At 51.6% G+C, this 27,964-nt stretch overlaps 1 protein-coding gene across 3 annotated transcripts in view; it reads right to left on the bottom strand.

Annotated features, from left to right (window-relative positions):
* Positions 1-27,964, bottom strand: part of LOC133356254 (ribosome-binding protein 1-like) — a 66,338-nt gene that overhangs the window by 6,513 nt on the left and 31,861 nt on the right. The window contains exons 7-20 of one of the 3 annotated variants that reach the window (XM_061573647.1): positions 25,448-25,589; positions 24,012-24,162; positions 22,571-22,717; positions 21,308-21,483; positions 20,314-20,430; positions 18,415-18,558; positions 17,424-17,832; positions 16,858-16,976; positions 14,309-14,395; positions 13,952-13,992; positions 11,638-11,716; positions 8,928-9,005; positions 5,274-5,372; positions 2,104-2,178 (exon numbers count right to left, since the gene is read on the bottom strand). In XM_061573647.1, coding sequence (XP_061429631.1) covers positions 2,104-2,178; positions 5,274-5,372; positions 8,928-9,005; positions 11,638-11,716; positions 13,952-13,992; positions 14,309-14,395; positions 16,858-16,976; positions 17,424-17,832; positions 18,415-18,558; positions 20,314-20,430; positions 21,308-21,483; positions 22,571-22,717; positions 24,012-24,162; positions 25,448-25,589 — 1,864 coding nt within the window. The remainder of the gene's footprint in view (positions 1-2,103; positions 2,179-5,273; positions 5,373-8,927; positions 9,006-11,637; positions 11,717-13,951; positions 13,993-14,308; positions 14,396-16,857; positions 16,977-17,423; positions 17,833-18,414; positions 18,559-20,313; positions 20,431-21,307; positions 21,484-22,570; positions 22,718-24,011; positions 24,163-25,447; positions 25,590-27,964) is intronic. The other 2 variants (XM_061573648.1, XM_061573649.1) reach the window with 2 other exon arrangements.

Genomic DNA, 27,964 nt, shown 5'->3' with positions numbered 1-27,964 from the left:
CAAGCGTAGCGGAGTTGATCGTCTCAGCCCAGTCGCTGTTGACTGCACAACAACATGTGACATTCAATTTTGAGCTGCACTCCATCTGAGGCACAAATGTATTGGTGTGACCGTCACGCGACGAACACTACCCTCTGTAGAGTGGCGGGGAGTCACGAGGATGCATCTTAGCAGTAGCGCAGCGATATCCACTTCTGTGGAGCATTCTCTAACATGGGTGCCAGTGGCGAGATGTTAACTACCTCGCCTGGTATACAGGAGGTCGTGGTATTAGTTCTAGATTTGAAGCTTTCGTGACTGCAAGGATTCACACTCTTTGGTTTTTTCGGTAAAGTCACATAGGTAAAAAATAATAAACAAAATAAATGAAAACAACTAAATTAAATCACGACGTTTTGGAGGCAACACAAGCCTCCCTCATCAGGTGTAAAAATGCAAACCTGATGAGGGAGGCTTGTGTTGCCTCCGAAACGTCGTGATTTAATTTAGTTGTTTATTTATTTTATTTTATTAATTGTTTTACCTACGTGACTTTACCGAAAAAACACAAAGAGGAGGAGATCGTGGGATCGATCCTGACCCCTGAATATTTGGAGTTTGCATGTTCTCCCCATGGTCGTGTGTGTTTTTCTCCAAGTCCTCAGGTTTTTTCCTCCACATTTAGAATCAACATCACACGCTCAGAGTATTCATATTGTTAGGTTTTTTCGGTAAAGTCACGTAGGTAAAACATTAAATTAATAAAAGTTAAATAAAATAAAAATCACGACGTTTCGGAAGCAACACAAGCTTCCGTCTTCAGGTGGAACCGTGCACAGCCCGACAGCTGTATCAAGTAAATTAGAGATTACAGGAGATACCACTCTGTATATATAATGGTTGAGGGGGGGGGGGAGGGGGGGGGGAAGGGGCAGGGATGGCCCACTTTTATTATTATGGTAAGGTGCGGTTTGAGACTATCAAATCTAGAATACACGCTCAGAGTATTTGGCTGATATACATTTCCATACGATGAGCTGCTTCGTTGAGATATCATTTGTGGCCGGGTCGCTTCTGAAAAAAAAGCTACGTAGCTCTGTGGGGCCTTACCTGGTAAAATAAAAACATGTTTAAAGTTTATTGTTTTAACATCAAGGGGGTTCCACGGCTCTGCGAGAGTTCTGAACGTACTTCACAAGACAACGCCGATTGCCCAATTTGCGATAACTTGCGGGAAAGTGTGTCCTTCGTCCACGGAGCGTTAGAGACGAAAATATTGAATTGTCCCTGACGTTCAAGGTCACTGGGATCGTATTCAGGTAAAGTTCGTAGGACAGACAAGCAGAGCTCCTCACGCCTCGATGTACACACGCTTACCCAACCCATTCGCATCATCACCGACGACAAAATCCCAATGCAATGTGGATTTATACACAGCGTCTAACTGCGACCGCATCTCAAAACGCCGTACAGAAACCCCGATATTTACTTTACAGCGAGACAGAGAGGCAAGTCAGTCATAGGCAGAGGGGACAGAGGAAGATCTTGAGCTTAGAAAGTTGCATTTTACCGCTCATTCATACAACGTCAAGATCAGAGGGGTAAAAATTGCTCAAAAGACCCAGAAATCTCTTACCTGGATCAGCTGTCGCAGGCAATGCAACAAAGGCTCGGCTCGTGCCTGAAAGTTTCGGCTAGTGGCTAAAAGTCTCGGCTAGTGGCTCAAAATTTAAGATAGTGGCTCAAAGTTTCGGCTAGTAGCTCAAAGTCTCAGCTAGTGGCTGAAAGTCTCAGCTAGTGGCTCAAAGTTTCAGCAAGTGGCTAAAAGTCTCGGCTAGTAGCTAAAAGTCTCGGCTAGTAGCTAAAAGTCTCGGCTAGTGCCTGAAAGTCTTGGCTAGTGCCTGAAAGTCTCGGCTAGTGCCTGAATGTCTCGGCTAGTGGCTCAAAATTTCAGCAAGTGGCTCAAAGTCTCGGCTAGTGGCTAAAAGTTTAAGCTAGTGGCTCAAAGACTCGGCTCATGGCTCACAGTGTTGAGTAGTGGGTCAAAGTCTCAGCTAACGGCTCAAACTTTCTGCTAGCGGGGTCAAAGTATTGCGGTGGGAGAGCTCTGGGGCTGCGACTCACGTCGGAGTTGCAGCTGTGCCGAGACCCAAGGTCGCTCCACCTCCTCTCCACCAGCTCCAGGATCTCTCTGTGGCTCTGTGGAGTACGGCAGAAAGAATTTGTACATGGGCACCGCTGTCGCCACTCCAGTGAAGCCACGCGGGCTTCGCCGAGCTCGCAAGTGAGCAGCTGCGAGGTCGTGAAGTGAGCGTCGAGATCCCGAATTGAGCCACGGGGCGAAGCGGTCTTGGCACCGATCTATGGATTAACCCATTTTTAACCCAACGTGACGGTACGGTCGCGTCCAATAACTGCGGTCGGCAGCACACCAGCAACAACACAGCGGCAGCGATTGTCACAGACAGCAAAGAACGCCGTCTGGATACGACCCCCACCCTCCCCCACCCGAGCAATTTTGTGGTGTCTGGCCCCGTCTTACATCGTGCACCCAATCGCACATTAGCACACCCACTCGCAAAGCCCCGTTGTGCCATTGAAAGCCACGTGGCGGATTAAGAGGCGCAACACTCCACCACCAACCCCCCCCCTGCACACACCCCCCCCCGCCCCCCCCACACCCCCCAACCAACCTCCGCAAGTTTTGCTTTAAAAAACACCAGGAAAATGAGACGCGTTTCATAACAATCGGGAGGATACGGTAATCGCCACGTGCATCGAAAACGCGTTTCTGTGAAGAGCAGAGGCAGCAGCCACTGGATGGGGTGGGAGTCACGGCCCCGTGAAGTAGAACGGACACCTCCTGGGCTTGGCGAGACGTTAACTGCCTCGCCTGGTACGCAGGATTCGATTTAAAGCTTTCGTGACTGCAGGGATTCATCTTCTTGGTTCTTTCGGTAAAGTCACGTAGAAGGGAAGTAATAAAATAATAAAAATAAAACATAATAAAAAATTCTCACGACGTTTCGGCCACAACGCAAGCAGCCGTCCTCAGGTGAAAACCAGGTCTGTTGAGGCGACAGCGTCACCTGAGGACGGCTGCTTGCGTTGTGGCCGAAACGTCGTGAGAATTGTATTTTATTATGTTCTATTTTTATTATTTTATTATTTTACTTCTACGTGACTTTACCGAAAGAACCAAGAAGATGAACCTCGACTTTCGTCGCTTCGCTCTTTCGGCTGTTTGCAACTATGACCACGTTTCAAATTTCGTCCACGCACTTTCCTTTTTCGTCCGATCTCATCCCAAACCTTCCACGACGTTCGCGCCACGCGCCGCATTTTTCGTTCAATCATTGAATAGAAGTCGTTCAGTGAGCATCTCTTATATAGATTCATCGTCCACTTAAGCAAGAACACAAATATTTCAAGATATCGTTTGGTAATTTATTTAGCGTTATTTATTTATTTAGTTTTTGCTTATTTATTCTTGTTTATTTTCATTTTATTTCTGTTTATTTAGGTTTCGCGTGCATGTGTTATATAGTTACTGTAGTTCTTCTTAGTTCTTTCGGCAAAGTCACGTAGAAGGGAAATAATAAAATAATAAAAATAAAACATAATAAAATACATTACTTTATTACTTCCCTTCTACGTGACTTTACCGAAAGAACCAAGAAGATGAATCCCTGCAGTCACGAAAGCTTTAAATCGAAAAGTTACTGTAGTTATTTTCACGTCCGTATTTCAACGTCCAAAATAAATGTGCGAGCTAAATAAAGGCTATGCTTTGACATTCGTCGAAGCTCTGGTCACCTGACCAGACGAAAGTGCGAGGTGTTCCTGTAGTCTTAAATAGTTTATTGTTGAGAGTGGAAAAGCAGCGCTTGAGAGTGGGGTGGGGTGGGTGTGCGGTGGCCATGTCCCTTAGGACACTCCCCGTGCGTTGCCTGTGGTTATGGGTAAACACAGCAGGTGCTTTGTGGGCGACGGATGGGATCCCAATGGGCTCAGGGGTAGGGAGGGAGAGGGGGGCCCCCCGTTGCGCACGATACGTGCGAGGCTTCTGGAGGGCAGCAGATAAGAGAGTGTGGGGTTATTTTTAAACCCTAAAGAGTGCTGGTGGTCTCTGGGGGGAGCTGTAATGGACTCGCTTCGGGACTTCGCATGCGCGAGATTTCACTTCACCGCGCTCGCGATGAGCGCGCGCGCAACCGCTCAAAATCGCGCGCTTGAGAACTGGTCGAGTACGGAAACGACGTGCGACGATATGCCGACGCTAACGCTTGTGCCTTCCCCACGCCGTGGTGTCGGTCGTAGAGGTTTGTCTGGCTGTACTTTACCGCAGCACACGGCGTTTTGTTTTTTTAGAAGATTTGCTGGGTTATTCCAGGATGTTTCTGTTGCACGTCGTCGCTTTAAGATGTTCTGTGTTCATATTTAGTTTGTTGCGGTTGCACCCGACTTAAGAGCCACATGGCTCACAGGGCTTATACCGAATAAATGAAACTTGAAATCGCACTGGTCAGCGCGAGCGATTGAAGGGAGAGGGGCCTCCCACAATCTGTTCAGGTATCACTCCCCCACTCGTGTGAGCCGTGCATGGGAATTAAACTCATGTCACTGGGTACATAGCGCAATGTTACTGATCATTACATTGCATCTCACCCACATACGCACGTACACACACGTGTATACAAATATAAACCAGCGACGACACCCGCCATTCGCCACTAAGTGGCAGTGACATCATCACGGAGCCTGTACCAGGCCAGGTGCACTTTGAGGCCACGTGAAGTGTCAAAGGCTCGCTGACAGGAGAGACACAGGCGACATGGGTTGACCGACTGAGATGACTGGCAGATGCACCAGCTGTGTCCCCCTACTGGACCAACTTGCTGGGGCAAAAGTGCTGTTCGCGATCACTCAAGACAACGATCCCCAACAAAGCCTATACCAGTCTGTTGGCGACCTAGCGAAGGGTTCAGAAATCTGTTCAGACATTTGGGCTCCGATGCTTGGCCACGAGCGGGAATCGAACTCGGGTCGCCGTGTGAGTAACGGCGCGCTAACCACTACACCGCCGCCAGCGCGCACGCAGACACGCACGCAGACACACACACACGCGTTTATCGTCCAGGGCGACAGAAGCTAAGTTGGGGCAGGGCGCATCCACTGCTGGGAGAGGACTCTCTGCACGCGCGCTTCCCCGTGCGTGTGCAAACACGTCCATGTCTGTGCAAGCGCGTCCCCGTTGCGTGCGCGTGGCGGGGGAGGTGCGAGCGAGTAATTACCGCGCCTGGCACGACGCTGCCACTTGGGAGGAGCCTCCGGGCCAGGTCCTGGAGGTCTCCCTGCACCGCCTGCAGCTGTGCTGCAAAGTCCTGCTGCTGCTGCATGTGTGCGCACAAAAAACAAGACACAAAGATACCCCCGTTATAGCCTTAACAGACTGTTGGGGCAAGTGTATTTAGCGAGCACCTATGAAGGCCGGCACGGCGCACGAAGGGGGTGGGTGGCCAGCATCACGCCCGGCCGCCTTTTTTGTCTCCGAAAGTGGAGATGTTTACACACCGCATCAGGTACTCATTTGAGGCCGAGTCAACCTAGGGGAGGACCGGGACTGGTTCAGAGAATCGTCACTGGTGTTGGCCGTGAGCGGGAATCGAACTCGGGTTACCAGGTTGGTAGCGCAGCGCGCTAGCCACTTATGCTCCCGCTCCAAAATCAAAGTAATGGGCAGACGATGATATACGTACACGCTGAACGCAGGTAAATCTCACAACGCACGCCAACACACACACACACACACATGCCACACATGCACACTACTTAGAGCCAAGCACAGCACACGTGGGGGGGGGGGAGTAGGGGTTGATTCACCGCATTGACTTCGTAAATAGTTGCTATTCAGTCGTAACTCTCCATTATCTGGGGTAACGGCCGAGAGGAGGGCTGGAACGGGATAAAATAAAAAGACGGAGAAAGCAAATCCCACGTAAATCGGGCGACGCGCATTCACTGTTCGGCTACGGAAAACTGGTGAACACGGTGGCGATGATGGACCAAGGCCAACCCACTAATCGTCACCCGACTTGGTTCGTGCCGTGTTCACCTACGTACCCGTCGTGTTCGTGTCGCGTCTCTGCGATGTTCAGCGTTGCTTGGGATGTTTCGGCGTTTTCGATGCAGTTTGCACGAATAGCGTTATATAATCTTAATTTGGAGCTTTCGTGACTGCAGGGATTACTCTTTGGTTCTTTCGGTAAAGTCACGTCTGCTTATATGTCTGATGATGATTGCTTGTGTTGCAATCGAAACGTCGTATGCTATTATTTAATTTATTATTTGATCTTCATACGTGACTTTACCGAAAGAACCAAAGAGCGTTATATAAAATAACAAGTATTGTTATTACTGCATTATTCAACGTAGGAAAGTGATTCGTACGTGATTTTTTTTTGGGGGGTCATAAACCCTCCCTCCACCCGAAACAGCCGATTAATAAAGCCATCGCCACGCGATGACCAAACGTGTCGATGTATTGCTGTGTCGCAACGCACGGTGTGTTGGCGAAGAGAAATCCACGTGCATTTCTCTCCCGCAAATGGCCTTGTTCTCATTTCCGCTTACACTGCAGCGGGCAGACATTGTCAGAAGCCAAACTCGCGGCGTGCGATAGCGTCGACACAGCGCCGGACGCCGTTAGCCATGCCAGGCGTCCTTATCCTGTCAAGACGTTAATTGTTTTAGTTTGGCGTAGTGGTTGCTAGCGAGCACCACCTGTGGCTTATATCCCACGCTCGTTCAGCCGCTGCCTGGTGGGGCCTTGTGTTCATCTCTCGCGAAGGGCGCACGCAACGTCCCGTCGCGTAGCTGCTACGCCTTTGGCAGTGACGCACAAACGGATTACTGAATCCGTCCTGTGCGGAACTTTAATGAGCGTCAGCACCTCATACGCACGGGTTTTCTCCGGCATGAATATCAACAGATTCCTTTGTCAAGGCTCCCTCCTCCTCTAACCCAGCTTAAATATACGCTGCCAAGCTTGGTGGTGCTCATTCAGACGCTGTCTTTCCGACAGCCGTGTTCTTCACCCGAGGACGGCTGCTTGCGTTGTGGCCGAAACGTCGTCAGAATTGTATTTTATTATGTTTTATGTTTATTATTTTATTCCCTTCTACGTGACTTTACCGAAAGAACCAAGAAGACTATTTCTATTTTACCAGGTAAGGCCCACCGAGCTAGAAACCTCTTTTTTCAGAAGTGACCTGGCCACAAATGATCGCTCAACGAAGTGGCTTATCTTGTGGAAATGTATCGCAGCCAACGAAAGCGTGGCTGACGGAGGAGCCTGGTGTGTGAGGATCTCAAACTCCGAGAACAAGGATTTGTAAGGACTGGTCTGATATTTTATGGAAATGATTAAGGCCGTCACACTCCTGTAAGGCAGGGATTGTCACACCGTGCGCTTGTAAAACAGCAGCAGGAGATGCTGATTTAACAGCAGCCTTAAACTTAGCGGTCGGTGCCTTGACGCTTCGCTACGAATACCTCCATTCCGATTGTCTCACGCGTGTATACGCACACGTACGTGTGCGTATACACGCGTACGTGTGTACGTGTGTGTGTGTGCGTATACACGTACGTGTGTGTGTGTGTGCGTATACACGTACGTGTGTGTGTGTGCGTGTGCACGCGAGCAGTGGGACAGCGGTTAGTGCGCTGCGCTACGAACCCGGCGACCCAAGTCCAATTCCTGCTCAAGGCCAACGTCAATGGGGATTATCTGAACTGGTCTTGGGCCTCCCCTAGGTCGACTCAGCCTCTTATGAGTACCTGGTGTGGTGTACAAACATCGCCACTGGGGATACAAACGCCGCCTCGTGCCGTTCTGGCCTTCATAGGTGCGCGCTAAAAGCACTTGGCCCAACAGTCTCTTAAGGCTACCCGGGGGATCTTTTTATTTATGTGTGCGAGCATGATGGTGGTTTTGTGCACGTTTATCTACACGATGGTGCGTGCAAGTGTTTGGGACGCACTGCGCACCTGGATTTCCAAGCACGGAGAGAACAACAGAAACTCAACATGCTCGTCAAAAAGATAAATGATACATTTAAATTGGCGACGTTTCGGGCAATGGTCCTCCCCTTTCATAGCAAAAGATGTGCTCTATAAAAATTAACCCGTAAAAACAAAGTTTTTCACTATAAATCCTTTATATGCGTGGCGGCTAGAGTCCTCTCGTCCTCTGGCTTGAGATGGCTGCCATCTATGGGTCAGATGATTGCATGCCAGCATTAATAAATTGGTAATTAAATATAATATTTTTGTCCTAAAGTGTAAAATTTTGGAAAAACATTTTCACGAACATTAATTGTCACGCACAACGAGTCTGTGTGGAAAATGTCAGCTCGATTGGATCACGGGAAGTGGGTTAAAAAACGACCGAAAGATTTGCACGGTCGTAAGCAAGCAAGCAAGCGCGCAAGTGAACTTAATATAAAGGATTTAAAAAAAAAAACGCGGCCGATAGTAGATTTTTTTTTTCTTTCAAGGTCACGTGTGTTGCTGACGAGCGTGTTGAGGTTTCTTGTTAACCGTGTTGGTGTACCCCCCACTGCCAACGAAAAATCGCTCAAAATTAACACGGATAATGACAGTGGGGAACACAGCAGGCAGACACCCAGACTTTTATAACCATCCTGCATTCTTTGAAAAGGATTAATTATCTTTCAGTTCTTTCTCTCATGCAGTGTGGACAAGGTCCCTCTCTTGGAGGCCCTTCAGCCAGCGGGGGTTGCACGAGCAAGCGATTGCAGGGCTGTAACCACCTTCGCCTGTTTCGCATGTCGTGAAATAAAATGTTTTTTTGCACGAATATAAAAAAAAAAGCCAGAAGTGCGGTTAGTATTGCTGATGTCGTTGTTGTTGTTGTTGTTTACAACCTTCGCGGCTTTGTCCTGATAAAATTTTTCCGTTGTGGACAACGCTTCGACTGCCATCCAGTTCCTCTGGCGGAGTGTCTGCGTTTAGAGAGAGAGCCGGAGTGCACAGTCACGCGTGGCTCGGGCAGAGACCGGCTTACAGAAAGGCAAACACGGGCACGCGTCAAAAAAATGAAAAACAAATTCGGCGTGGAAATTACTCGACGACACAAATTGAAGCGCGGTTTCGCTCGATGTAGCAAAGCGGAAGTGGGCGATGGAATGATAATGATGAGACAATAATTGATCAGGTAAGGGGCCCACTGAGATTGCATAGCTGTGTTTCAGAAGCGACCGTGGCTGTCACAAATGAGAGCTTAACAACGAAGCGGCGTATATCATCGTGTGGAAATTATCGCGGCCAAATACTCTGAACGCACGTTGCTGATTCGGAATGTGGATTTGTTAAAAACAGGACCCAGAAAAAAATCCACACGACCACGGGGAGAGAGGCACACAACCTCCAAATATACAGAGCAGGCGTCGGGATCGAACCTACGACCTCCTGTATACCAGGCGAGGTAATTAACATCTTGCCACCGCGGCGAAATAGGTCCTCAAACTACAGCCTGCGTTGGAGCTGCGTAACTTTCCCGACCGCCCGTTTGTAAAAGCAGTGGCAAGCCATGGAGGGGGATGGGAGGGGGGGCCCTGATAATTGCGGTCGTGGAAGGGGGGGGCGCTACTAACGGGAGGAACTCCTCCTCCACAGAGTGAACAGAGATGCACGTTGGCAGCAAGGCACGAATGGGCAGCAATGAAATATGGAAGCATGGAGGGGGGGGGGGGGAAGATTTGCAACACAGGCGATGTCACATGTACACGCGGGCAGCACAGACAAGACAAATCATAGACACCGAAATCCAGGGGTGAACCGAGTCGTCATCGGAAGGCGATTTTAATTTCAACTGCGCGAGAGTATAACGCTGCCGCAACCAGATAACTTGAGCAGCGGCGGCTTTTTTCCGCTCTCGTACAATTTCGTTGCCCCGGCCTCTCGCGTTGCTCCCTCTCCTCCTCACAGGGCAATGGGCCGGTAGTTGGCATGGACGGTGGAGTTTGCTGCTGCTGCTGCTGCTGCCGATTGCTCGCTCAGCGGCCAAGGCAACCAAATGTGTGGGAGGCTCAACTGGGAGATGGAGCAGTGAGCCGGTAGCCCCTCCCTCTTTGTCTTAGCCACGCCCATTCTACCAGGTAGCCCCTCCCTCTTTGTCTTAGCCACGCCCATTCTACCAGGTAGCCCCTCCCTCTTTGTCTTAGCCACGCCCATTCTACCAGGTAGCCCCTCCCTTTTTTACTTAGCCACACCCATTCTACCAGGTAGCCCCTCCCTCTTTTACTTAGCCACGCCCATTCTATCAGGTAGCCCCTCCCTCTTTGTCTTAGCCACGCCCATTCCATCAGGTAGCCCCTCCCTCTTTTACTTAGCCACGCCCATTCTACCAGGTAGCCCCTCCCTCTTTGTCTTAGCCACGCCCATTCTATCAGGTAGCCCCTCCCTCTTTGTCTTAGCCACGCCCATTCCATCAGGTAGCCCCTCCCTCTTTTACTTAGCCACGCCCGTTCTACCAGGTAGCCCCTCCCTCTTTGTCTTAGCCACACCCATTCTACCAGGTAGCCCCTCCCTCTTTGTCTTAGCCACGCCCATTCTACCAGGTAGCCCCTCCCTCTGTCTTAGCCACGCCCATTCTATCAGGTAGCCCCTCCCTCTTTGCCTTAGCCACACCCATTCTACCAGGTAGCCCCTCCCTCTTTGTCTTAGCCACGCCCATTCTACCAGGTAGGCCACGCCCATTATACCAGGTAGCCCCCCCCCTCTTTGTCTTAGCCACGCCCATTCTATCAGGTAGCCCCCCCCCCTCTTTGTCTTAGCCACGCCCATTCTACCAGGTAGCCCCCCCCTCTTTGTCTTAGCCACGCCCATTCTATCAGGGAGCCCCTCCCTCTTTGTCTTAGCCACGCCCATTCTATCAGGTAGCCCCTCCCTCTTTGTCATAGCCACGCCCATTCTACCAGGTAGCCCCTCCCTCTTTGTCTTAGCCACGCCCATTCTACCAGGTAGCCCCTCCCTCTTTGTCTTAGCCACGCCCATTCTACCAGGTAGCCCCTCCCTCTGTCTTAGCCACGCCCATTCATCTTCTTGGTTCTTTCGGTAAAGTCACGTAGAATGGAAGTAATAAAATAATAAAAATAAAACATAATAAAATAATTCTCACGACGTTTCGGCCACAATGAAATTGTTTTATTTTATTATCAGGTGAAGACCAGGTCTGTCGGGGAGACAGACCTTGGTCTTCACCTGAGGACGGCTGCTTGCGTTGTGGCCGAAACGTCGTGAGAATTTTATGAAATAGTTTTATTTTATTATTTCCCTTCTACGTGACTTTACCGAAAGAACCAAGAAGATGAATCCCTGCAGTCACGAAAGCTTCAAATCTTAGCGACGCCCATTCTATCAGGTAGCTCCGCCCACTGCTCGTGTTTCCCCGCCCACCGCCCAGGTCACTTTGCCATTTGCCCGCATCGTGAACAGAGCACGAAGCGGGCAAATGGGGGTGGGGGGAAGGGGTTACACACACGGGGACACGTTCGGCGGCTTTAGAGAGATATCCGCAATGTCCCCAAGCGCTTAACGCCAACCGCGTACGCGCGAACGTTCCGCTTGACGTACGTCGTTTTTCTGCCGCTGCTTATCCAGGTCGCTCTGCAGCGCGGCCGTCTGCTCCTGCAGGGCCTGGCGCTCCTCCAGCCTGCACGTGCCACACGAAGGTAGTGAGAAAGACAAAGATCCCCCCCCCCCCCCGTATAGCCCGGACAGCCTGTTGGGGCAAGTGCTGTTAGCGAGCGCCTATCAAGGCAGCCATGGCACACGAGGGGGTGGGTGGCCAACATCACGCCCGGCCGCCTTTGTCTCCCCAGTGGCGATGTTTACACACAGCACCAGGTACTCATTTCAGGCCGAGTCAACCTAGGGGATGCCCATGACCGATTCAGATAATCGTCACCGGTGTTGGCCGTGAGCGGGAATCGAACTTGGATTCAAGTTCAAGTTCATGTATTAGGTATAACCCTGCGAGCCATTCGGCTCTTGAATCGGGTGCAACCGCAACAAACAAAAATCAAAAACATGAACAAAAAAGCATGAACAAAAAAGCCGGGTTCGTAGCGCAGTGCGCTAACCGCTACACTACCCCCCTCCCCCCCCAGCCGTGTGGTCTACACAGGCCGTTGAGGCAACTGCTGTTTCGCGAGGACCTTTGCAGTCCACGACAGCACATGGGGCGGGGGGCAGAGGTCGCAAACGGGTTTTGATTCCCTACCCATACCCGGCCGCACCAGGGTCGCAAGCGGGTACCCGTACCCGGCTGGGTACGGGTAGCCGTTCCCTACCCGTACCCTACCCGAAATGAGTGACAAACGGCTACTCACCAGTGACTCACGGCCTACCCGTACCCGGCCGCACCAGGGTCGCAAACGGGTAGCCGGGTATCGGGTAGGGTACGGGTATCGGGTACCCGGTTGTGACCTCTGGCGAGGGGTGGCCATAACCACATGCAGCCACCTTTTCCCGCATCTCCGATTGGCACGACTTTGCTACGCACCGTGCGAAAGAAGTTCAAGCTCAACATCCATACGTCGTCTCCCCGGTGCCGGTGTTTACGCACCATGACGGGTTACTCACTTAAGGGCCGAGTCGATTTAGGGGAGAGGCCCAGGACAAGCTCTGATATTAATTCTAGATTTGAAGCTTTCGTGACTGCAAGGATTCACACTCGTAGTTTTTTCGGTAAAGTCACGTAGGTAAAAAATGAAACTATAATTAATAAAAATAAAAGAATAAAATCACGGAAGCTTGTGTTGCCTCCAAAACGTCGTGATTTTATTCTTTTATTTTTATTAATTTTTATTTCATTTTTTACCTACGTGACTTTACCGAAACAACTAAGAGTACAAGCTCTGATATTGTTCTCCGCGGATGTTAGCCGTGGCCGAGAATCGAGGCGTTGGGTTTGACTTGCTGCTTAATACATCAGCAGGCCACAGAGAGTAGTGTTCATCACAATGTATGCATATTGAACTTCTTTCACACTGTACATATAATTCTAATCAGAGGTGTGGGAAGGATAACAAACTAAGCACAAAAGGTAGTATAAATTTCGATTTAAAGCTTTCGTGACTGCAGGGATTCATCTTCTTGGTTCTTTCGGTAAAGTCACGTAGAAGGGAAGTAATAAAATAATAAAAATAAAACATAATCAAATAATTCTCACGACGTTTCGGCCACAACGCAAGCAGCCGTCCTCAGGTGAAGACCCCCGACAGACATGTTCTTCACCTGAGGACGGCTGCTTGCGTTGTGGCCGAAACGTCGTGAGAATTATTTTATTATGTTTTATTTTTATTATTTTATTACGTCCCTTCTACGTGACTTTACCGAAAGAACCAAGAAGACAAAAGGCAGTTTTAAAGTAATGTGTTTTCAATCTCGATGATTTCAAAATGTAAAGCTCCAGTGGCTTCCGAATATCGGAAGGAAGAGCGTTCGAGATGCTCACAGTAGCGCATCCGAAAGCGAGCGCAATGCGGCGGCGATTGTCTTTTTGTTGGCTCGCAAAAATCCGCTGCGAGAAAGTCCGGAGTTTGCGTGAGGTTCCTTGCAAGATTGAAATACCGGTATACTTAAATCTCACAGCAGGATCTCGGTTAATTTTATTGTGAAAGAGACTTGTTTTTTCTTGTGAGCCGGCTGAGACCATCATCAACTCATTCCACTTGAAAAGCCAAGTTCATCATAACGGGAGGGCGCGGCTGGGCTGGATTCGAACCCACAATTTAGTTTAGCGGTGCCAGGTGAGAGCTCTGGCCGCTCAGCCACCTGGACCAGTTCCGCACTCGGGACAGAAATAGAAAACTGATAATACAATTAACGAGAACGATAATCCGATAATGCAATTAACTCGAACGGTAATCCAAAAACAACTCACAATTTCTGCTGCTTGCCGATCTCTTCATGCGCCCCATCTCCCTGTCGATATAAATGAATAAAAAATTGGTTAATATTATGCGTGTTTTTGTGGTCGTATTCGCGCATCCTTTGGCACGACGTTCCGACTTTTCCAATCGGCCCTTCTCAATCGCGGACGGTTGCACTGCTCTGCCAAGAAGCTCCCAGCGCGTGGAGCGAAACGTCGGACACCGTGCCGAACGACAAACTCTCGGTACGACCCGATAACGCGTTCGGCGAGCGACGCGTCACAACCGCGACGTCCTACGCAGCCGCTGGGACGCGGCGTTTCGACAGCAAGATGACCGAGTGACCGCACGGCTGTGCCGGGCCTTGCCTGTTTCGCCGCCGCCACGCGCTCCTCAAGCCGGGCCAGCTGCGTCTCAAACTCCGCCCGCATCGCCTCCTTCTCGCGCACGGCAGCCTGCGGGGAAAACAACCCGGTCGCACGTTAGCCACGAGTTCTTTAGTTTTTATATTTAGACGTTCAACCTTCGGCAGCTTTGGAAGAAGAACTCCGACGTTCCGAGCGGCGAGCCACCAGACCTAAACCAAAAGGAAACTAGTTTTTATTTGAGCAGGTAAGCGATCGATGTTTTTCTGACCATCATCACCTAGCCAGTGAACTGGAACACGTACACCAAGCTCTCAAGATGAATGGATATTCAGACTACACAATCTGAAAAGCTATCACCCCAACCAGTAAGAAAGGACTATCTGAGAACCCAATACAAACCATCACCTTGCCATACATAGCAGGGGTCACCAAAGAGATTTCCAAAATCATGAACAAACACACCAGATCCAGGTTCGATTTAACACAGTACGTAAAATTCGTGATCCGATCCCATCTGTGAAGGATATGACCCCTGACATGCAATACCCCGGCGTCTACAAACCAAGCTGTGTCTGCGGCAGTAGTTACATTGGGGAAACTAAGCGGCATGTCTCGGACCGTGTTCGTGAACACAAGGCAGATCTGAAACACGGTAGGACGAATACCTCGGCCGTGACTGATCGTTGTTTTAATGCGGTGGGCTCACACGAAATTGATTTCTCTAAGACAAAGGTACTTTGCAAACCCACTGGCTATCAACAAAGATTCGTTCATGAAGCCATCCATATATATAGACAGACACAATTTCAACCGAGAAGATGGGTACAAATTGAGCAATCATTGGAAGGACGTTGTCAACCAGTTTAAGTCATAACTGGCTGTGATGTTCCCAGCCTATCACCTTCCGATGTTAGTTGTGATTTTCGGCTCCGATTTTTTACATTAACAGATACAATTCCTCACTAACACAGCGACCTCGCGCGCCATCCTCAAGGCTGCTGCTTCACGATCTCCCATTAACATGCTCATCTCTCACATCAACATGCTAATCTCTCACATTAACACACTCATCTCTCACATTAACATGCTAATCTCTCACATTAACACGCTAATCTCTCACATTAACACGCTAATCTCTCACATTAACATGCTAATCTCTCACATTAACACGCTCATCTCTCACATTAACATGCTAATCTCTCACATTAACATGCTAATCTCTCACATTAACACGCTAATCTCTCACATTAACATGCTAATCTCTCACATTAACACGCTAATCTCTCACATTAACATGCTCATCTCACATTAACACGCTCATCTCTCACATTAACACGCTCATCTCTCACATTAACACGCTCATCTCTCACATTAACACGCTCATCTCTCACATTAACACGCTAATCTCTCACATTAACATGCTCATCTCTCACATTAACATGCTCATCTCTCACATTAACACGCTCATCTCTCGCATTAACACGCTAATCTCTCGCATTAACATGCTCACCTCTCACATTAACACGCACATCTCTCACATTAACACGCTCATCTCTCACATTAATATGCTAATCTGTCACATTAACATAGCAACCTTGACACACTCGCCGTGGAGTTTGCTAGGCGATCTTACATTGACATGCTAATCTTTTCCTGGCAGCCCTGTGATTGGTGGAAAGCCCACCACCGCCACGGTCGCTGCCCAACACTTGCATTGGCTGCTGACATTTGGGCTACGCCAATTTCAAACCTTGATAAGCAGTTGTGTCTTGAAAAGCTAACCCCCCTTTTCCTGATGACGACCGCTTGTGTTGCGATCGAAATATCGTGGTGTTTTGTTATTTTATTTGAACCTATTAATGTGACTTAACCGAAAGACCCAAAGAATAAAGGTAAAACCCCATCGAGCTATATAGCTCTTTTTCAGAAGTGACCTGGCCACAAATGATAGCTCAACGAAGTGGCTTATCACGTGGGAATTTACAGCTGCCAAATACTCTAAACGCACGTCTATAAATGTGGAGGGGAAAACCGGAGTAACCGGACAAAATCCACGCGACCACGGGGAGAACATGTAAACTCCAAATATACAACGGACGTTAGAGTCGAGATCGAACCCACGACCTCCTGCATACCAGGCGAGTTAGTTAACATCTCCTAGCCACCGTGGTGATGATGATGAGAGAGAGACACCGCAATCTGCAAATATACAGCAGCAGGCGTCAGGGTCGGGATCGAACCCACGACCTCCTGTATACCAGGCGAGGGAGTTAACATCTCCTAGCCACCGTGATGATGATGATGAGAGAGAGACACCACAATCTGCAAATATACAGCAGCAGGCGGTCAGGGTCGGGATCGAACCCACGACCTCCTGTATACCAGGCGAGGGAGTTAACATCTCCTAGCCACCGTGGTGATGATGATGAGAGAGAGACACCACAATCTGCAAATATACAGCAGCAGGCGTCAGGGTCGGGATCGAACCCATGACCTCCTGCATACCAGGCGAGGTAGTTAACATCTCGCCAATCGCGGTGCCCACCGACCTGCGCGGCGTCGCTCCTCTTGACCTTCTCCGCCTCTTCCAGGAGACGGATCTTCTCGCTCAGCACGACGTTCTGCTGGCAGGCCTCACTCAGGGCATCCTGCAGGCCTCCGACTTGGCCTGCAGCGCACAGAGCCACACGCGTCACCACCAACGCCGGGCAAATGTCGCCAAACGCCGGGTGCAACATGCAGCGGGGGACGTCGCCTCTCTCCTATGGAAACCCCCCGCCACCCGCCTGTGCATTTGGAATTCACTCCTCCTATCTCGCCATCTCGACCATTGCACACCAGACGTGCGTGTGGTGTTCGACACCATTAGCACGGTTGGCTATTACGGTGCGAAAGAAATTCAACATACGTACGATGTCCGACTTTAAGGGTCGGGATCGAACCCACGGGGATCTTTTTCTCACGGTACAACTAGAAAACACATCGGACACCTACACGGCAGAACCGTGGAAACCTAGCTCGGTGTCCGCCAACGTGGAAATCGCGAGCGAGTTAAAACTCCAACCTCATCGGAATCCGCCGTGAACAAACAAAACAAAAACCCCCCCACCACCACCTTGCAGCTCGCCTCGCAGCGCCGCGGCCGTCTTGAGCCCGTCGGCCTCGACGGTGGCCGCCTGCAGCTGCGCCTCCAGCTCCCGCACGCGACCCCCCGCCGCTCCCAACTCCGCCCGGAGCTCCTCGGCGGAGATCGCCGCCTGCCGCTCTCGCTCCTCCGCGGCCGCCGCCGCCTCCTCCTCCAGCCGCCGCTGGCGCCGCTCGGCCTCGCCCGCCCGAGCGTTCCACCGCTGGGCCTCCTCCGCCGCGGCCGCCGCGTCGCGCTGCAGGCGGCGCGAGCGCTCGCGCTCCGCCAGCAGCTCGTCGCGCTGCGCTCGGAGAGCATCGGGGGCCAGGCCCAGGGACGAGAAGTCGCGCAGTCGCGACTCGGCCGCCTCCACGAGCGAGCGGGTCTGAGACAGCTCCGACTGGTGGCGGGAGGGGAGGGGCGGAGAGCGAGGAGGAAGGAGGGGGAGCGAGGATGAGAGAGGGAGCCAGGAAAGAGAGAGTGAGGATGAGAGAGAGTGAGCGAGGAGAGAGAGTGAGAGAGTGTGGATGAGAGAGGGAGCGATGAAGGAGAGGGAGCGATGAAGGAAAGTGAGAGCGATGAAAGAGAGAGCGAGCGAGGAGAGAGAGAGAGAGTGAGGATGAGAGAGAGGATGAGAGAGGGAGCGAGGAGAGAGAGAGAGGGAGCGATGAAGGAGAGGGAGCGAGGGATTCTTTATGGCAGATTCACATTGCTCAGCTTGACATGCCATGAATTCGCTCGGCCATATGGCAGCCAATCAATGGAAGCCAGCTATCAGCTGGTGTACACGGCGAGTCATTAAGAGATGCAAAACTTTCGATTTTAAATAGCGGCTGCCGGGCACAGGCCCGAAGACCCAACAAAACACCTTCCCCCCTCTTCCCCGGACCCAACCCCGACACCCGAGGCACGAGAACGCGGGCACAAGGGGACGCGAGCCACCTCGGAGCGCGAGCCACCTCGGAGCGCGAGCGGGGCTCACCTTGAGCGAGCTGACGCGCGAGGCCTGCGCCTCCAGCGCCTCCTTCTCGCGACGGATGTCGGCCACCTCGCTCTTGAGGCTCTCGAGTTCAGAGGTCATGTCGTCCAGCAGCTGGGTGCGCTGACCCATGATGCCAATCTCCGCCTGGCCCACGCACAAACGCACGCACGCACACGCGCGTGTAAGCACACAATAAGTACAACCCGTAAAAACAAAGTTTTTCACTCTAAATCCTTTATATGTGTGGCGGCTAGAGTCCTCTCGTCCTCTGGCTTGAGATGGCTGCCACCTATGGGTCAGATGATTGTCTGCCAGTATTAAACAATTGGTAATTAAATATTTAATTTGTTTTCCCTAAACAGTGTAAAATTTTGGAATTTTTTTTTTCACGAACATTAATTGTCTCGCACAACGAGTCACGGGAAGTGGGTTAAAAAACGACCGAAAGGTTTGCACGGTCGTAAGCAAGCAAGCAAGCACGCAAGCAAGCGAACTTAATATAAAGGATTTAAAAACACATACAACCGTAGACGCAGCAGAGACAAAGGTCCTGCCCCCACCCCATGGAGATTTAACGAGCAGTTGGGAGCACTTATTAAAAACCGGCATGGCACATAAGGGGGTAAGGGGGAGGGTGGTCAGCACCACACCGGGAGTGACCGTTGTCTCCCCATTGCTGACGTTTTATCCACACCGCACCAGGTACTCATTTAAGGCAGAGTTGACCTACAGGAGGGCCCAGGATCGGTTCATATATTCTTGGCACCAAGACAAAATGTCCATTCAGATCTCTTGCGCAGCAGTGCAAACCTTTATGACACAAGGGCCTACAGAAGTGTACATCACAGAACTACCTCAGGGATGCCATGAAGTGAGCTCTAATCGACTTTCCGACCGACCCTGCTACAGAAAGACATGTTTGTTACAAAAAATGTAAAAATTATATTTTTTATTTATTTGCAATTTCAGCCGAAGGTGCATAACCAAAATGAATGCGTTGTTTTTTTTGTGCAGTGGTTGGTAACTTGGGCCAAGCCCATCAGCTCGTTACACTTGAGAACCTGGTTTAACCGGGCTATGCGAGTCTATATACATATATAAAAGGGAAATCTGTGAATATGTGTCTGTTCAAAATGTTTAGCAAACTTCCCAACATGCAACAAACTTGAAATTTGGCATGTGGGCACAATGCAAAAAGTATAAAAATAGACTCTTGAGATTTGGGGGGGGGGGCACGCAATAATGGATATAATATTTTGCATGGCAAATGATCGGTGACGTCACATCTGTGATGTCACCCGCATGCAGCGGCGTCACGCAGTGTGCCTGCTGACGTCACGCATCCCCCCCACCCTCCGCGTAGGCCGTGTATTAATCCAAGACAAGAATCAAGTCCCGGGCGAAGCCGGCTAGTAAAGCGAGTCAGTCTATATGCGAGTCTATCCGTCTCGATGCGAATCATAGGTTGTCTACGATAGGTGTAAAAGAGGAAGTTCAACATAAATTACATTAGTGAGAATTATTTTATTATGTTTTATTTGTATTATTATGTTTTATTTTTATTATTTTATTACTTCCCTTCTACGTGACTTTACCGAAACAACCAAGAAGATGAATCCCTGCAGTCACGAAAGCTTTAAATCGCAAAAAAAAATTTACATTCATTAAATGACAGGCAGTGGCTGAAACCCGAACTCAAACCCAGGATTCTCAGCAGTGTCGTCTGACCTCCGAACCACCCGTCCGACCTCCTGTCCGACGATTTCTACAAATTACCCACAAGCCACCGGAAACACACCACGGTACGGCGTCGGCACGAGGCCTGCTAACCGCGCGCGCGCCTTCGCCGCCGGTCATGAGCGGGCAGGCGGGCGCGTCAAGAGAGCTGATTCCACCCACCTTCAGGCACTCCATCTCGGAGATTTTGTTCTCCAGCATCGAGTTGTGAGTCCGCAGATCGGCCAGGTCGGCCTTGAGGCTGTCTCGCTCCAAACACAGCTCCTCCACGATGGCGTCCTGGCTCCGTGGAGACGGAGAGAGGGAGAGAGAAAGACAGCGGTTACGTTACGCACGCGCGGTGACGACAGGCACGCCCTGCGACATTGAGCAGCCACATGAACGGGCATCTTGTGCGGCCCGTGCACCTGATATGCCGGTGACCAACGCATCTGTAACATCAGTGGCCCATGTACCTGAACGCCGCATGACCTATGCACCCAAGTGAATAGTGGCCAATATACACGAGCTCCAGGATTGCCACTGCACCACAGTGGCCCGTATCTCTATACCGCATTGGCCCATAAATGGCCCATGCCCCTACATCAGTGTTGAGTGCTCCTAAACCACAGCGGCCCATGCTCCTACACCACAATGGCCCATGTTCCTAACACCAGCGGCTCATGTCCCTACACCAACAGTGGCCCATGTCCGTACACCAACAGTGGCCCATGCTTATACACCACAGTGGCCCATGTCCCTAGACCAAAATGGCCCATGTACCAAACATCAGTGGCCCATGCCCCTTCAACACAGTGGCGGCCCATGTCCCTACACTATAGTGGCTTATTTATCTACACCACAGAGGCCCATGTACCTAACACCAGTGGCCCATGCCCCTAAACAGTGGCCCATGCCCCGAAACAATAGTGGCCCATGTATTTATACCACAGAGGCCCATGTACCTAACACCAGTGGCTTATTTATCTACACCAGTGGAACCATGAGCCTACACCACAGTGACACGTGTCTCTAGACCAAAGTAGCCCAAGTCTCTAGACCACAGTGTCCCATGTCTCTCCACCAGTGGCCCACCCCCACACCCCAGCAGCCCACGTCTAAAGCCCATATCCCTAGTGGCCCGTGACCCTTCACCAGACCCACACCACGGCCGCACCGAGTTGTGTGACGGCACCGCGGAGGCCGCCTCCATCTCGGAGAGCCGCATCTGCCACAGCGCCTTCTGCATCTCGGCCTGGCTCAGCGCCGAGCGCAGCTCCCCGCGCTCGCGCTCCAGCTCCCCCGCGCGCCCGCGCTCGCCCTCGCACACCGCCTGCACCTCCGCCAGCTGGCCTGGTGGTGGGGAGTGTGGGGGGGGTCGTTCAGATTAAAGCGGAGCTCGATGGGACACGACGAGACACGGAGGGGGGGTTACATGACAAGCAACGTGAACAGCGGGACTCGACGCTGGGCACTGCGAGGAGTGGGACTTCAATGACAAGCTGCGGGACTCGATGAGAATCAGCGGGATTTAGCGAGCGGCAGTGGGGATGAACGACGCTGCTGTGACCCGCGACCCCAAATGTATTCGGCAAAACAAGGCATCATTCACAGAGGGGAGGCACATTTCTCCCAGTGAAATAACATTCATCTTCAGTTGCGTCAGCACTAGCGCGCTACTCCTCGCACCGATGCCTTGACGGGAGAAGGCGAGTTGTAACGCCGCGGTGAGAAACTCCGCTCGCGACGCACACACCACGGCGGGGGCTTGTTGCTGGGGTGGATGGGGGGTGGATGGGGGGGGTGGATGGGGGGGGTGGACGGGGGGTGGACGGGGGGTGGACGGGGGGTAGACGGGGGGTAGACGGGGGGTGGACGGTGGGGAGTTGCATGGGAGGGGGTTAGGGCGGCTGGCTCAGGCAACGCTCAAATCCCTGTCGGTGTATATCGAAGGTTTTGGCTTCGCTGCAATTTGTACAATCCTCGCTCGCCGACGTGGTGCCGTTAAACATCCTTCTGGCCAACACCCCTTCCATCTTCGGGGGAACGATACGGCAAGGGGGCCGAGGACACGGGGCCAACTCGAGCGCCCCCGGAGGCGCGGACGGGAACGGAACGCGGGCGCCCGCTAACGCCCACGGAGAGACCAGAGGTCGCAACCGGGTACCCGATACCCGTACCCTACCCGATACCCAGCTACCCGTACCCGGCCAGGTATGGGTACGGGTACCCGTTTGCGACCCTGGTGCGGCCGGGTACGGGTACGGGTAGGCCGTGAGTCACTGGTGAGTAACCGTTTGTCACTCATTTCGGGTAGGAAACGGGTACCCGTACCCGGCTGGGTACGGGTACGGGTACGGGTACTCGTTTGCGACCCTGGTGCGGCCGGGTACGGGTAAGGAATCAAAACCCGTTTGCGACCTCTGGGAGAGACCCTTACTCTTGTAGGCCTCGTCCATGGCCACGAGGCGGACGTTGGACTGATCGAGGAGCGAGTGGCTGTCCCCGAGTTGCGCAACCAGAGACTCGGACTCGGTCGTGCGGCCAGCGAGCTGGGACATCACCGACTTCAGCTCCGACTGCAGGTCTGGTGGAGGTGGGGGGGGGGGGGGGGGGGAGGGGGTCACCATGATCACAAGCACAAGTGTGGACACGATATTAACACGACGACATATAATATTCCAAGTACAATCAATTAAAATACATTCCTCACTATTTATATTTTCGTACGTCATCAGTTTTTCTTCCGATTCCGTTCCGGTTACGTACGTTCACGTCACCGGAACGGAAACTTAAGCAAAAAGCCGCGCGGGAGGGCGTCTGGCACAGTTTGCCGCCAGCTATTGTGGCGTGCCGATCGTGACGCTACGGTTCGCTGCGGTGATTTCAGTCCAATGTCTTTTTAAAAAACTCCGAACCACTTCGCGCGTTCCGAGATTCAGAGGTTAACGGGACCCCACCCTGCAACTTGCAGACGTCTTGGAACAGGAAATGGTTACGTGACCGCTTAAAATTAATTTCCGTGTTAAGCAAGGGCAGATCAGGCCAGTGAGCCAGTTGGACAGGTGGCCAGATGAGGCAGTCCTGGAATCGAGCCCTCGCACCCTCACAGCAGGGCTTGGATCGTTCGTCAGAGGGTGACTGTCGAGACATGAAATTGGCTCAATCAATATGAAATGGCTCAAGGGGTTAAACGCACAGTTAGCCAATGGGCCAGACTAGCCTGGGTGTTATAAGCGGTTTGGAGAATCGAGCATGGCCTCATGTCACCCCAATGGGCATCACACCTTTTTTTTGTTATCGCAGTTGCTAAGGTCCTAAGGCCCACGGCGCAAAGCAGTAGCAAGAGAATTGGGAGCTCGGGTTAGGCTGGTAGGGTTAGGCTGGTAGGGTTAGGCTGGTAGGGTTAAGCTAGTAGGGTTAGGGTCATATATATTAATGCAATATATATTAACATATTTCCATATTCAAAGTACAATCAATTAAATTACGTTCCTTATTCCTCACCATTTACATTCAATGGTACGTTAGTTATAAGGTCGGGGGATACCCAGCGCACTACGGACATCCTGTACACACGGAGCAATGTTACCAGATCATTCAAAATACCTCTACGCCAATAAATGTGCCCGCTCTATTCTGGCCAGCGTCTTGCGGTGCCCATCGCAACCCAGACACTCCACGAATGCCAATGCAAGGTCGCGTCCCATCTCAACGATTCACAACCGGCTGGGAATGGCACTCGCGCAAAGCAGGGCCTGGTGTCGTTTCGCCGGTCCCACCCTCGGAAAGGGAGCCGGTTAACCGCACGGCCGTGGCGACGCGACATCAGTCGGAAGGCGGTGGGGGTGGGGGTGGGTGGGCAGGGGCCGTGGACGCACCGAGGCAGCGCTGCTTGGTGGAGTGCAGCTCTGAGCCGGTCTGCTCCCATGCGACCATGATGCTCCCGCTGTGCGACTTGTTGGCCCGCAGCTCCTCGGTCGCCTCAGTCAGCTGCCTCTGCAGGGCCGACTCCACCTCCTTGTGGCGGCCCTGTGCGCTCGGAATAACAGGTGGGGAGGGGTCGGCGGGGCACGGGTGGCGGTGGTCAGAGGTCGCAACCGGGTAACCGATACCCGTACCCTACCCGATACCCGGCTACCTGTACCCGGCCGGGTATGGGTACGGGTACCCGTTTGCGAGCCTGGTGCAGCCGGGTACGGGTAGGCCGTGAGTCACTGGCGAGTAACCGTTTGTCACTCATTTCGGGTAGGGTACGGGTACGGGTAGGGAACGGCTACCCGTACCCGGCCGAGTACGGGTAGCCATTTGCAACCCTGGTCCGGCCGGGTACGGGTAAGGAATCAAAACCCGTTTGCGACCTCTGGCGGTGGTACGCCAAATTCATCAAGAAGGCGGAGATGTAATGGGGACAGGCTATACAGTAAAACCTTGGATTGCGAGTAAACTTGGTCTGCGAGTGTTTTGCAAGACGAGCAAACATTTTAAATAAATATTAATTTGACAAACGAGCGAGGTCTTGCAATACGAGTAGTACGTGTGTACGCTTTGTCTGCCGAGCGTCACGTGATCACAACTGATATACGAGTGCTTTGGATTACAAACACGTCTCCGGAACGAATTATGCTCGCAATCCAAGGTTTTACTGTATAGAGATAAGAAGTCCGTAGACTCACAAAGAGACTCGTAGACTCGCACAGACATTGAAGGGGCCGTGGGAGTTGCCACCTGTGCAGGGAAAAAAGGAGGTAGAGGGAGACTGAGGGTGGGAGGGTAGAGGAGAGTTGGACAAGGTGAAGGGGAGTAGCCGGGAGGTAGGTGGCAGAGGTCGCAACCGGGTACCAGATACCAGTGCCCTACCCGATACCCGGCTACCCGTACCCGGCCGGGTACAGGTACCCGTTTGCGACCCTGGTGCGGCCGGGTACGGGTAGGCCGTGAGTCACTCGTGAGTAACTGTTTGTCACTCATTTCCCAACGTCTTGTCTCTTATCACAATTCAAGTTCCTAGAATCAACCCACCCGCGCCTGCAACATGGCTTCATCCCAGAGGTTGCAATCAGGTACCCGATACCCGGCCGGGTACGGGTAGGGCCGGGTACGGGTACCCGTTTGCGACCCTGGTGCGGTCGGGTACGGGTACGGGTAAGGAATCAAAACCCGTTTGCGACCTCTGGTAGATGGTAGGGTAGACGGGTGTGGTAGATGGGGGGAGTTGACGGGAGAGGGGGGGGGGGAAGGAGTAGGGGTGGGGAGGTGGGAGGAGGAGGAGGAGGGGGTGGCCGTGAGATGATGTAAGTGGTGCCACTGCCCTCACCTGCATCTGCTCGAGTCCGGACAGAGAGCCACGCAGCGACTCATTCTCAGCCTCCAGGGCCATCATTTTGGAGTTCTTCTCCGACATCTCCGTCATGAACCGCCGGCACTCCTTGTGAAGTCGAGCCATCTCCGCTGCTTGCCTGAACGCACGCACGCAAAGACAAAGATCCCCCGTATAGCCTTAACGGACTGCTGGGACAAGTGCTGTTAGCGAGCACCAATGAAAGCCAGCACGGCGCACGAGAGGGTGGGTGAGCCAGCATCACCACACCCGTCCGCCTTTGTCTCCTCAATGCCGTTGTTTACAGACTGCTCATTTAAGGCCGAGTTTACCTAGGGGAGGCCCAGGACCGGTTAAGATATTCATCAGCAATGCTGGCTGTGAGCAGGAACCGAACTCGGATCACCGGGTTTGTAGTGCAATACATTACCCACTGCACTCCTGCTGCCCACAAAGATCCCCCCCCCCCGTTATAGAATCCGAATCTTTATTTTAAACTGCAGGAGGAATCCGATGAGCAATGAAGCTCTTTGTCACAGATGTCCAGCATGGGCAGCTCAGCAGACGCGCACACACAGATACGCACACAGAGACACGCACACACACACACACAGAGACACGCACACACACACACACAGAGACACGCACACACACACACACACACAGACACGCACACACACACACACACAGAGACACGCACACACACACACACACAGAGACACGCACACACACACACACACAGAGACACGCACACACACACACACACACAGACACGCACACACACACACACAGACACGCACACACACACACACAGAGACACGCACACACACACACACACAGAGACACGCACACACACAGAGACACACGCACACACAGAGACACGCACACACACAGACTATTGCAGCACGGCAACAGTTGGCCAGGCGTGCCAGGGTGACGGTCCAAATTTGTCAAATTAGAAAATTAGTCACAAATTACCTAATTGACAAACACATCGCGATCGTCGACCCCCCCCCACGACTTCGATAGCTTAGCAGGGCCCTCCTGACACGGAGTCTTCAGACTCGGCAAGGCTTTCCTGGTTAAACAAATGTAATAATCTTAATAATTGGCGTTAGCTAGCACCCTATTAAGCACCAATTTTCTCCCGCGCGGCGTAATAATGGACCAGCAGCACCCTGGGCCTTGCAATCCAGAGGTCACCGGCTCCATGTGCCAGTACGGCAGTTGTAATAATGGGACAAGTTTCTAGGTCTTCATCTTCTTGGTTCTTTCGGTAAAGTCAAGTAGAATGGAAATAATAAAATAATAAAAATAACACATAATAAAATAATTTGAGGAGACTTCAGACTCCTCCACGGACCTGTTCTCCACCTGAAGACGGCTGCTTGCGTTGTGGCCGAAACGTCGTGAAAATGATTAAATGTTTAATTATTTTATTATTTCCATTCTACTTGACTTTACCGAAAGAACCAAGAAGATGAATCCCTGCCGTCACGAAAGCTTTAAATTGAAATTTAAGTTTCTAGGTCACTTCTGAACAATAAGTGAATACCTCAGTGGGCTTTGCCTGGTAAGATGGGGATGGTTTAGTTGTATTTGTAGGTGTTTGGGTGATTTGTTTACCTTTCTTGTACTTTACACTACTATCGTGTTGTTGTACTGTGTTTGTTGTGGTAATGTTCTTAACCCGTGCCCCTCAACTGGACACCTGTGAAAAAGCTTAATAGCTCATCGGATTCTTCCAGAATAAATAAATATTCTGAAACCGCACCCCTCCCCCATCCGCCGTCTGCCCCCTGCCTGCCACCGTCCACCCATCAGCATAAATTGCTCCACCACAGCGAGTCGATCAGCAGGTAACGTGTGGTGGAGTAAAGTGTGGGCCGTCCCACCATTTCCAAAACATCTGCCTAGCATGGAAGAGGAGGTCAAATACCTTCTAGAGGGGAGAGGGCTCTCTGGACCAGAGCTCCCTCTACTGCCGATGATGCTCTTCCACCAGCAGTGGTGAGCTAATACATTGGAGGGCTGCTCCTTTACCTTCTAACTTGGACTGGTTTTTTTTAAATAAAAAATACATTAAACCCACTGGCAAGTCAAGAGGCACGAGCGTGTGTGCGTCTGCCAAGCCTCAATTGGTATTGAAAACGGCAGGTTGAGTCACGTACGGACGTGCACGCAAGCCTGCCGAAACCGCAGTGCACCAGACGTAGCAGACTCCACGGCCGCCACTCTCCACCCCTGCGCCAGGTTGTGTTTTTTGTGTGTTTTTGCCCTCGAGCGGAACGTCTGGGGCTTCCCGAGAGTAACGCGTCTGGGTTTAAAAAAAAATCCTTTATATTAAGTTCACTTGCTTGCTTGCGTGCTTACGACCGTGCAAATCTTTCGGTCGTTTTTTAACCCACTTCCCGTGATCCAATCGAGCTGACATTTTGCACACAGACTCGTTGTGCGTGACAATTGATTTTCGTGAAAAAAAATTCCAAAATGTTACACTTTTTAGGAATTTTT

Source organism: Lethenteron reissneri, chromosome 53 (assembly GCF_015708825.2).
Source record: "Lethenteron reissneri isolate LAM-NWPU_2019-01 chromosome 53, ASM1570882v1, whole genome shotgun sequence".
Classification (NCBI taxonomy): Eukaryota; Metazoa; Chordata; class Hyperoartia; order Petromyzontiformes; family Petromyzontidae; genus Lethenteron; species Lethenteron reissneri.
Note: the sequence above shows the minus strand (reverse complement) of the source record. Positions and strands in the feature narration are given on the sequence as shown.